Source organism: Leguminivora glycinivorella, chromosome 16 (assembly GCF_023078275.1).
Source record: "Leguminivora glycinivorella isolate SPB_JAAS2020 chromosome 16, LegGlyc_1.1, whole genome shotgun sequence".
In the NCBI taxonomy this organism is placed as follows: Eukaryota; Metazoa; Arthropoda; class Insecta; order Lepidoptera; family Tortricidae; genus Leguminivora; species Leguminivora glycinivorella.
This window is the reverse complement of record NC_062986.1, coordinates 12,619,522-12,631,994: the sequence shown is the minus strand read 5'-3', so window position 1 is coordinate 12,631,994 and position 12,473 is coordinate 12,619,522. Positions and strand designations below refer to the sequence as shown.

General features: G+C 37.8%; 1 protein-coding gene across 4 annotated transcripts in view; it reads right to left on the bottom strand.

The window, feature by feature from the left end:
* Nucleotides 1–12,473, bottom strand: part of LOC125234658 (high affinity cAMP-specific and IBMX-insensitive 3',5'-cyclic phosphodiesterase 8) — a 371,159-nt gene that overhangs the window by 206,454 nt on the left and 152,232 nt on the right. Inside the window, exon 1 of one of the 4 annotated variants that reach the window (XM_048140995.1) lies at nt 3,789–3,829. The exons of the other annotated variants lie outside the window; for them this stretch is intronic. Coding sequence (XP_047996952.1) covers nt 3,789–3,816 — 28 coding nt within the window. The 5' untranslated portion in view covers nt 3,817–3,829. Of the gene's footprint in view, nt 1–3,788; nt 3,830–12,473 lie in introns of those variants that run through there. 4 annotated transcript variants of the gene reach the window in all.

Below are 12,473 nucleotides of genomic sequence, written 5' to 3'. Positions count from 1 at the left end.
GTGCACCGATGGCCGAGTGGTTCAGGCATTCGCCCGGTAAGCGGAGTACGCTGGTTCGATTCCAGCTCGGAACACTGGAGGCCTTGGTCACTTTTTCTTTGTATATGACATTTATTTAATGTTTATAACATAATAGTAGTGTTACTACTTAAAAAATACAAGTTAAAATATTTTCTATGAAAATAATTTGATTTGTTCTTAGAATCAGTAAGTCTATTGGCAATGGTTCCAATGGTTCAACTGGACTACGCGGTAAGACTACAGAGAATAGGTCATCGATTTCATATATTATTACTTATTACTAGTTTTTTCCCGCGGCTTCGCTCTCCTTGAATTTGAATATTGCGGAATACTCCATACAAATTTACACCCCCCGTTTAAGGGAAGTAGGGGGTTAGAAAGAGACAAAAAGTAGTCTATGTCACCTTCCATCCAGTCAACTATCTCCACTTACAAAATCACATCAATTCGTCTCTAGCTCCGTTTTGCCGTGAATGACGGACAAACAAACAGACACACACACTTTCCCATTTATAATATTAGTATGGATTGACAACCGTCAACAAGTACCCTTTTGATTGAAAATGGTACTTATATGTGAACCTCGTCTTTTGAAAATACTTCATAATGCGTTGCCTAAATGTAGTCTGTGTTGGAAGGTAATAACGACATGAGCGAGCACCGTAAACCAATTTCGTCCCTAAGTAACCGAATGGAAAGTTCCATCAGGCCTAAACAAACAAGCGTAGTCCATCGGCAAATGTAACACCTAAACAACGTAAGTCCCTTTCCTTTATTGTACAGTCGAAATTAATATTGAGTATTTTTGTGTGGCATACCAACACAATGTCATGCCAAAGTATACTATTTATTAAATGATGAATCAACATCCATTTTACTAAATTGAAAAAAAAATGAGCTTATTTTCTCCCATATTCCTTCGAAGTTATCATCGATGTTTATGATAAGTATAGGCAACAAATGTAGACGAGCCATGGGAAGCAGTCATCGCCGCCCATGGACATAAGCAACATCAAGGGGGCCACTTTTGCGTTGGAGACATTTAAGAACCCTAAATACATCACTGTTAATTGGGAGCTTCATTTTCACGACTCATTTTCCACACAGACTTTTCATTTATAAAATAACTACAGATCTCTCCATATAATTGGCATAAATTCTGCCGAGTGTACATTGATGACCCACATATTTGGCCTAATGGCCTGAGGGACTTTGGAATTGAATCGTGACTTCGATTTACGCACGTAGAACATTTGCGGTAACGCCGTTACTGGCGAATTCGACATCGATGGATGTTTTTAGGGTTCCGTAGTCAACTAGGAACCCTTATAGTTTCGCCATGTCTGTCTGTCTGTCCGTCCGTCCGTCCGTCCGCGGATAATATCAGTGACCGTTAGCACTAGAAAGCTGAAATTTGGTACCAATATGTAATATATGTATATCAATCACGCCGACAAAGTGGTAAAATAAAAAGTGAAAAAAAAATGTTTTGTTAGGGTAGCTCCTAAGTGTACCTAAAGTGGGGACTGTTTTTTTTTTTTCATTCCAACCCCAACGTGTGAGATACTGTTGGATAGGTATTTAAAAATGAATAAGGGTTTACTAAAATCGGAAATAATCTATCCTTGACGATATGCATGGCAAATTTGTTTTTTATCAAGCAGAAACATCTGTGTGTGACACTGTTAATTTATAAACTAGGAAAGTGAAAAATTTGCACCTCCGACAGGACTCGAATTGCAACCTTCTGAAACATTGATCTCAGCCGTTCTTCGTTACTCAGTTGGTCAGAGCGGCTGGTTTGGTGTTCCAGAAGATTACAGGTTAGAAAACTGCTGTTCACTTTCTTCTATCACACCAATACGCCGGAAAGGGACAAACGAACTTTGTTTTGAACGAAATTTAGAGTACGTTTATGAATAGTCATTATTAGGAGGTAGTAATCAGTCATAATCAGTAGGAGGTAGGGCATAGCGAATGATATTCCGCTTTGTGTGGTAGGGCACAGCACAGCGGATATCGTCTCGCTCGAATCTAGAGCAGAGCCCAACTGGGGAAGTACCTCCGCCTTACAGAAGACCGCAGCCAAATAGCACTAGACCCTACTCATAGTGTTGTGTTCCTGCCGGTGAGTAAGGCTGCCAGAGCTCAACGAGGGTGCGGTGTGCTGATGACGGGAGGACTTACGGAACTAACTTGTTCCGTCTATTGTCCTTTGAGTCGTCGGCAACCCGAACCCTCCTTGGAACTTGTACACTCCTTTTTGCTGTGTACTTAACACAGCAAAAGGGAGTGTACAAGTTTCTAATGGGGTGGCAACGCGCATGTGACACTGTTTGAGTTGCAGGCGTCCATAGGTTACGGTGACCGCTTTACATCAGGCGGACCGTATACTTGTTTGCCACCGACGTAGTATAAAAAAAAAAAAAAAGAATAAGGGGGCATGTGTTTCCCATAATTAACAAAAAATAGTAACGAAAAAAAAAATTATATTTTTTGTAAATATTAAAACGAATCAAACAGGGCCGTGTCGTGTATCTACCCAAAGAAGATCAAAACTGTGTAACTGTATATCTGATGCGCTCCAAGCTAATAAAGAAATTCTTAGAGAGGTGAAGTCATGAATAAGTTTTTTTGCAAAAAAAACATTTTTGGTGCCAGCAGGGATACGACGTTTCATAACAGAGTTCCTATGGCCACCTTTCTTCTTCATGACTAGATCAGCTCCATGATACCATAATGTTGCATTGTCACGTGATTTACATATGTGTGAAAAATTTCAGCTTAATCGGAAACCGGGAAGTGGGTCAAATTTAGCTTCTTCGTTTTGACGCACACTGACGCCGTGGCTTGCGTGGGCGACGGTCGCGCGATGGTCGCGCGACGGCGATGCGACGCATACGAAATCAAACCTTATCGATATGGAAGCGACGGTCGCGTTGGCAAGTTGAATAAAAACTTGTAAAAAGTAGAAAAGGATTTTGTGAGGAATAAAGATAGGTACGAGTAATGCATATATGTCTGTAATAATAATAAATCTGTTCTAACGCATTTACATGTTTAGAGGTCAGTAAATAAGTGGCATGATGCCAATGCTTCAACCTTTACTTGAAAGGGTTATTAGGTTATGGGCATTAGTGCATTTCAATTCTGAGTCTATCTTGGCATTGTCAACAATGACGGCATAAGAATTAGAAGAATTGATAATGGCAAAGAGAATAATGTTGATAAAAGTACAAAGTTCTGTATAATTTTAAGCAAATTTCCATGCAAATAAAACTTTTCAAATGAGACATTTTCTTTCTTTCAACCAAGTTTTAACCAAGCAGAGATGAATTACAATTACCTACAGTGGCGTTCTTAAGGGAATGCGGCATTTGAATAGTGTATTGTAAACATAATTTTAATTTATATAAGTGGACAATGTCAGTGTTATAAGTATGTATCCATATTATATAGTAATATGTATTATAAATAGGAAAGTGTGTGTGTCTGTTTGTTTGTCCGTCTTTCACGTCAAAACGGAGCAACGAATCGACGTGATTTTTTAAGTGGAGATAGTCAAAGGGATGGAACTACTTTTTTTCTCTTACTAACGCGAGCGAAGCCGTGGGAAAAAGCTAGTACTCAATATTACTTAAACGTATTTTTTTTTCTTATAAACATAGTCGTATCTTTTAGCTACATACTCGATGATACCGCTATCGAAACGTGCTCGTTTGTAAAAATATACGCATAAACATTGCAATTCACTTTAACTTAGTTACCTCTGCGTATCTTGGAAGGCCGGTACATAGCGACCTCACGATGTCATTTCCCACACCACAAGAAAACACTTAACACAATTGTCTACGTTCGACGCAAAAACTGAAAAGAGAGGAATTCTCCTCGCGCGTGTTATCAGCATGCGATCTGACGTAGCCGCTGATAACGATAGTGACTCTTCGTCAGTGATTAAGGTAGTCGAGGTCGCGGGTTCAACGTGGAACATGTTGCTTATTAGACGGCTGGGAGAATATGCAAGAAGTAAGTAAAATTACGAGGGTCATGCCAAAAGAAATTAGATACTCAAAATTTACATACTTTATTCTTTATTACAGCTCTCTATTTTTTCGAAGTATTCACCGTGAACACGTATACACGTTTTCATCCGTCTAAACCACTTAGAAAATACCGATGACCACTCTTCTTTAGACACCTCAGAAATTTCGTAATTATACGCAGCCAACGCATCTTCTTTGTTCTCAAATCGCCTTCCTTTTAATTTTTCTTTAATTTTAGGAAAAAGATAAAAATCACAGGGGGCTAGGTCAGGGGAATATGGGGGGTGGGGCAGAATAGTCACGTTTTTTGAGCTGAAATAGTCAAGTGTTCTAGCGGAAGTGTGCGGGGCAGCGATGTCGTGGTGCCAGAGCAGGTGCCGGGTTCCTGACTTCGGCCGCTTGTCACACCAAGCTGACAGTACTCTTGGGGCACATATGTCACATACCATTCTGAATTAACTGTCTTTTGATCTTCTAGCACTATTGTAGCAATATGTCCCGTCTTGCAGAAAAATGAGGCAACCATTTGTTCTTGTGTGCTTCGGGTTCGGCGACATTTTGTTGGCGTCGGCTCATCTTCAAAACACCATACTGTGGACTGTCGCTTTGTTTCGGGATCGTAGTTATATAGCCATGTTTCGTCACCTGTTAGTATATCATATACGTTTTTGTTCTCGCCTGCGTCGAATTTATCTATCATAAATTTGCACCAATCCACGCGACGGTCTTTCTGTAAATCGGTGAGCTTGTGCGGCACCCATCTTGAACAACGCTTATGAAGAGACAGTTTACTATGAATTATAGTTTGCAATGCTGCTGATCCAATGCTCAGTTCACGCTCGAGCTCTACATATGTAATTCGTCGGTTTGCACGAATATTTTTTTCCACAGTCTTTACATTTTCTTCAGTGACTGCGGTTGGCGGCCGTCCGGTCTTCGCCTCATCTTCAAAGCTCTTCCGTCCTCTTTTAAATTCAGCAAACCAATTGAAAACAGTTGCACGTGAACACGCAGACTCTCCAAAAGTCGAGACTAAAAGTTCAAAACACTCTTGAGGTGTTAAACCTTTTTTAAAGTCATAATATATCATAACACGAAAATCACGTCGAGTAAGCTCCATTGTTGCGGAAAATTCCCGCCAAAATTATTTAGAAAAAAAAAATAATTAAAAAAGGAATCCTAAGAATTTCCAAGTGTTCCATTTTTAAATTTATAAGCAGATAACCTACCTTTACATTGGTGTATAACTGGCCAGTATCAATCAAATGACCATGGAGTATCTAACTTCTTTTGGCATGACCCTCGTAAAAGAATGCACATCGAGTGAGTACGGATAGGTTCATCCTCTCAGCCCTCATCTCAGGGGAGTATAGGCTACTTGACCCTTTTTTAAAGTCTATCTTATATTATTAATTACTGTCCAATGAACCGAAAAAAAATATTACCATATTTTATTATGACTTCAAAACCGAAAAAAACATTTTTAAAGTATACTTTCACTTAATCAGGCAAAAACAACATTAGCCATGTTAATCTATAGATTGTCTGTGCATAACGTCAATCGAATTGAACGCAAAATTTTCTGACATTTATGTATGAGGCATAAAGTTCATCATGTCAGTGATTGACTCGACATAAAGTTAAGTTAGGTTCTATGACGTCATCACATCGCTGACAGCGTTTTCGGTGGCCAAATATTACACACATTTTCAATCGACAGGAAACAACCATTTTTTGTGCCAAATTCGATATGAGTCTAGTAGCCTATTGTTACTTGTTACTGCCATGCACAGGCTCGCACAGAGACGCGCCGCAGACAGCTTGAAAATTGTCAGTTTTGCTTAATGGTGAATATTCTTGACAGCATTTAAGCAGTGCGTTGAGAAAAACTTTAAAATGAGGTTTCCAATGCTGCTAGGCGGCTGCTAAGATCTTAGCTGTAGCACTTCAGTAGGATAAAATTTAGACCATTTCCATTGAAGCAGCGGTGCATTTTTTGTGCAATTTCCAGTCGAAAGCGAATACCATTATATTTACTGACTACAATACTGACTCTTCGTCAGTCCGAGTAAGGGGGTCTAGGTCGTGAGTTCAATGTGGATGAACATCTCGCTTATCAGGCTGGGATAATAACTATTTGTGCGACGTGTTTAGACAAACTTTGAAATGAGGTTTCCACTATGTCTGAAACATCAGCGCACAGTTCTTATACAAGTTGCAATTGAATTCCAGTCCAGTCCGCCAGTATCAGTTCTTAAAGCTCACAAGCTTTGGCATCCTAGCCATATTTACCTTATTCATAAACTGGAAGAGATCGCTCTTTATCGATAAGGCCGCTTGTTGTTTACCTCTGTAATAAAATTTATTGTAATGTGTTACTCTAAAGTTATCAAACCGATAAAGTTCGTTTATCCCTTTCTGACGTATTGGTGTGATAGAAAGGGACAAACGAACTATAGGCTTGATAACTTTAGTAGTACGCTTATGAATACGGCTAGTGTTTATTTGGTGCAATAAAATTGAAACCTTTTTCAATTGAAACAGGGTTGCAATGGTTTAGTTTGTTCAGTTTTTAATCAAAACTAAATCATTACCTATATTTTCTACACTACAGGTTACTTCAGTTCAGTAGGTAGGTTTATTTACTGAAAGGCTAGTTTTCTATGAATACTTTTAATAATAAATATTAACGGACACCTTACGAGTATAAAACGTATGGAAGTCTAAATGCCTCATAGTTTTCAAAAGTTGTTAAGGATGTTTCATCGTTTGAGTTGATACGACTTATGTTTTAATTTGTTTCTTTCGTAACCTCTTAAGTCCTAATATTTTTTATTTTATTATATAACTTTCTTTTACCTGGCACAGTCACCGGAATAAATAAGTGATGACACTGATGACTTCTGTACCTTGTCACATTAACGTCACATTAATGTAATGTGTTTGATTTAAATTGAATTTAATATTTATTCCATTAACGAACTATTTCACGTCACTGTACTTGACTACATTGTATATTGCATGTTAGATCCTAAGAAATACAAAACTAATTAGCACGTAAGGTTTAACTCTAAGTGTTAATTTGATGCAATAAATTGAAATTGAACACAACGCCTTGTTTGAAATGTCATACGAAAAGCGACAAGGTACAGAAATCATCACTTCTTTGTGCTGGACTCTGCACATGACCAAGTTCATTAAATCGAATGTAGACCAAGTTCAACAGGAGCCATGATCGGTCTTAAACTCGATGTCAAATATCCATTGTTTCTACATGATTGATGGTCGTAAAAACAAATGATTGCAGTGGCAGCAATCTGCACTTATTAGTATCACACAATCGTTGTTGAGAAATGACATTAATTGATAGATTACAGCGCAGAAAAGGGAATACAATTGATTAATAACAGGATTATGTGCTAAAAAACTTGCATTACACGAATTGAGTTGATTACAAAACATAGTTTTTTTATGAAAAGTATGCGTCATTGGTCTATAAAGTCAACGAAAGAAACGAAAGGCTTGTGAGTGTAATGTGATTTTTTTTTACAAAAAAAGATAAAGCGGCTTCAAATAAGGATGAAATAAAATATTATAATTACTTTAAGTAGGTATATTCGTTATCAATTACTAATAGCTAGATATGCTTGAAGTCGGTGCCAAGCCAAATTAAGAAGAATACCATGATTTTGTTCCCACTTTAAAAGGATGCGGATACTGGGTAAAGAAGTCGGTTAATGAAGAGTGAATTGACTACAAAATAGGTCTTTGTTATACAAGGGGGCAAAGTTGTATTTTAACGCCGAGTGTGGGATTGAAAAACGAGCAAGTGAAAGGATTCTATAGTTGAACCACGAGCGAAGCGAGTGGTTCGAGAATAGAATCCTGAACTTGCGAGTTTTTTAACACACGAGAAGTAAAATACATTTGCACCCGAGTGTAACACTAAACTTTTCCCTCACTATAGCGAGGAAACTACAACGCAATAATTTTTAAGAAAAAAAAACCGTCGCCTTTCGGGTTCTGGTGAAACCTACTTGCGAATGTTGGATTATGTAGAAATGTGTAAGTATTTTTTAAAACTGCTTTTAATGCTTTAATTATTAGATGGCAACACAAATGAATATACGTATAACGTTAAGGTTTGAGGAGTTTCCTCAATTCCTCATGAATCCGATTATATTATAAGAAATCGAAGCTTGACAAACTTTGACTTCAAAACTCAATATGCTTAACAAACATAACTAAATAAATGTCACTGTTCTGAACTTAAATGCATGCTTTTCTTACAAAAATACCAAAGTCACTATGAGTGTGCCGTTCAGGTTTGAGGAGTTTGGTTCTGACTATCATCAGCATTTCCACTGTACCAAATGTCACTGTTCTAGACGTAAGTGCATGCTGTTCTTATAAAAATGGCAAAGTCACTATAAGCGTGCCGTACAGATTTGAGGAGTTTGGTTCTGGCCATCATCAGCAGTTCCACTGCACCAAATGTCACTGTTCTGGACGAAAGTGCATGCTGTTCTTATAAAAATACCAAAGTCACTATAAGCGTGCCGTTCAGATTTGAGGAGTTCGGTTCTGACCATCATCAGAAATTCCACTGCACCAAATGTCACTGTTCTGGACGAAAGTGCATGCTATTCGTATAAAAATACCAAAGTCACTATAAGCGTGCCGTTCAGATTTGAAGAGTTCCGTTCTGGCCATCATCAGCAGTTCCACTGCACCAAATGTCACTGTTCCGTACCTAAATACATGCTGTTCCTTTAAAAACACAAAAATCACCATATGTATGCCTTTCAGATTCGAGAAGTTCCCTCGATTTCTCCAGGGTCCCATCATCAGAACTGGGTTCTGAGAAAAATGGGACCAATCTGTATGCATATACATTCAATCAAAAAAAAAAAAATTTCAAAATCGGTCCAGTAACGACGGAGATATCGAGGAACAAACATAAAAAAAAAAAAAACATACAGACGACTTGATAACCGTCCTTCTTGAGATATGAGGCGACGGTTAAAAAATGCGTTTATCACTGCTTCCAGTAGTTCCACAGGTGGTAAATCGTCTTTATTACTAGATTCACCTACTTTTATCAATTTTAAAGCAGTTATTTTGACTTTATTCAAGGTCAAATTACTTTACCCACTAGTGGATAAAATGCATTTTTACCCGCTGGTATTAAAGGACAAAACACGTGTTTCCGAGCTAGTGAAGGGAAAAATACTAAACTATATCACAAAGGTTGAAAAAAAGCGTGTTCCTATCTTAAAGGCCGCAACGCACCTCTTCCAGTGTTCCAGGTGTCTATTGCCTGTATTGCTTACCGACAATCTGTCTGTGGATCATTTCTCGAAGCTACAAGATACAAATTACTAGTCGCTGTCTGATATGACAAATTGCAAAGCGTTCTCTTTGCAGCGAATTCCGTTGGTAGGTAGCTTGTAATATTAACTTTGAGAAATGGGCCACTGGATAAACTGGAGAAAATAGATAATGAGAGCCGACGAACCCATAGAAAAAGATAGAGAGAGAGAGAGAGAGAGAGACAGATGGAGAAAGAGAAAGAGAGAGAGAGAATTGGGTCAATTATTTTCCTCCTATAGCATACATAAAAAAGGTTACCCCTGAAAAAGATCAATAAAAAAGATAGGAAATCAGTAATAAACAAAAAACGCGCGATGATGATGCCGACAGGACACAGGTAAATCTACATCAATATTTATTTTTCTATATAATTATCGAACAGATCTCGGATCGTTAAATGCGGTGACTCCCTTAGAAAAGCAACAGGACGGACGGTTTAATTACCGGAGCGCTAGGGCGTGTATACGCTGGCGCTGGACAGATTCATCCAGGCCGATTCGAATATACGATTACAGGTCAAACGTAGCCTGACGTCAGAACGATATCTAAAATATATGTTTTGCTACTTTGCGTCTCCCTCGCACTAACACAACCACCGGCAAGCACGAGCGAAAGGCACGATATTCGAATGATATTTTTGAAATGCCTTAATGACATTGTCTTCGGCTACCGCGATAGTTACTCATAAAATAAATGATAGTAGTTTTGGCATATTGTAATTTTTCTTTAGTCACCCGTTGACCACGAACGCCTGTAATGTACTAAACGTCGGGATGAATTGTAAATTCATTATACGCGATATAATCCGTTTGCATAGTTTTAATTAATGACATCAGTGTTTAGGCAGTTATAATTTGTATTCTGTGATAGTTTTAAATGACCACAAATTTCTTTTATCTTTTGAGCACATATGTTTCCCACTCGGAGTCAGGAGATTTACGAGATTTTTCTATCATAATGCAAGAAGTGTTCTCTATTTTTTTTTCCTGCGTATCTATTTTAAACTTAACCAAACGAACCAACAAATGGGGACCTTTCGGTAGTTACAATAGAATTAATTATTTATTCTGAATAGAAATAATATACTAACTTTAATACCTTTCAATATACATTATCATGTTTTATGATATAGGAAACATACGATTCCCCCGACACCAGAAGAGTTACCGGTACTTCATATTCGGTCCATTACCGGTACTTAAATCTCATCTTACTTCTTCTTTTTTCACAGATAATTATGAGTACCTAAACCGCACAATAACTAAATAACATCAGCTAGATATCATTGGCGCTTGGCATTCATTGGCTCGTTGGGTGGACGACATCTGGACGAGTGACATTAGGGGCCCATTTCTCGAAGCTACAAGTTAATATCACAAGTTGGAAAGAGACTTCCGCTTGTAACTTTCATTTTTGAGAAATGAGCCACAGGGGGGGCATTTCTCGAAGCACAAGTTACAATTTAATAGTGGTTATCAATGTCTAATATGACAAGTTGGAAATAGACTTCCGCTTGTAACTTTCATTTTTGAGAAATGAGCCACAGGGGGGGCATTTCTCGAAGCTACAAGTTACAATTTAATAGTGGTTATCAATGTCTAATATGACAAGTTGGAAATATACTTCCGCTTGTAACTTTCAGTTTTGAGAAATGGGCCCCAGGGCCGAGAGAAGTGGCGTGCTAGAAGAGAGGCCTATGCTCAGCTGTGGGCGATTTAAGCCCCATTTAGATGGTACGAGTTTCTCGTCTCGAACGTACGATTATCGAAGTACGAGAAAAAATATCGTATCATGTAAACTATATGTACGATATCGCACGGGAGGAGGCGATAATCGCCTCGCCTTTGATGTTTGTATGTCTCCGTGTAAACAAAACCGAGTGAGAATCGTATACGAGTTTATGCGCTACTCAGTCGAAATGAATTATCTTTACCTAGAAACGACCTGTTGCAACGACCCCCGTTCCGGCTCTTACCTGGTCCAACAAATTTCGCTGGCCGTGCAACGCGGCAATGCCGCCAGCATTTTTGGCACCTTTAGACCAGGTGATAGCCGGAACGGAACTTAATTGTTAAGTTAGTTTTAGTTTAGTTTAGCTGTTAACTTTTACTTTAGAATAGTTTTAATTTGTTTTGTTTGTTATAAGTAGTTTAGATATTTTTAACATTTGTATACAATTACACTTTATATGTTCCTAGAAACAAAAATCATGTAAATCATGATATTTTTTATATTTATAGTTAACTTTCAGTAACTCATAAAACCAATACTCAAATAAATTAGGGTTATCATTATCAATATTATAGAGTTACCCCCTTATTCATAAACGTACACTAAAGTTATCAAACCGATAAAGTTCGTTTGTCCCTGTCCGACGTATTGGTGTGATAGAAAGGGACAAACGAACTTTATCGGCTTGATAACTTTAGTGTACGTTTATGAATAAGGGGGTTAATGTTTACCGGCATTTTACCCCATATGAGGTATAGCTTTCATTTAAAATAAATCTTATGTATATTTTATGTTCAATTATATCCTAAACCTAATCGCAAGTATCGAAACCAAGATTTTATTAGCTAGGTAACGCTACGGTCGAATTCATTGTTTTCCATATTATATAATTATTATTTAGACCGTCATAAATAATTTATAGTGTTTTTAATATTATTGGGTCAACATTCAACTTAAATTCAAATAAATCCAAAGTAAATTATATACAATATTATAAAAAAGCATATAATATATGTGTTTATAATTAATTAATCAGCAACCTTTTAGCAACTAAGCACGCAAGTTGACAGGCAAAACTCGCATGAAAATCGGTTCGCTCCGATTCGTGCGATAATCGCACGTTCGAGAAGAAATGTCATACGAGAACCGGTTTAGACGAGTCGAGAAATGTTATGGAAATATCTCCCGAAAATTTAACTGTCCGTCTAAACTATTTCGCCTGGCGATAATCGCCCGTCTTGGTCGAGAAACTCGTATGACATTATCGTATGCGATAATCGCCTGGCGATTATCGTACGAAAACGT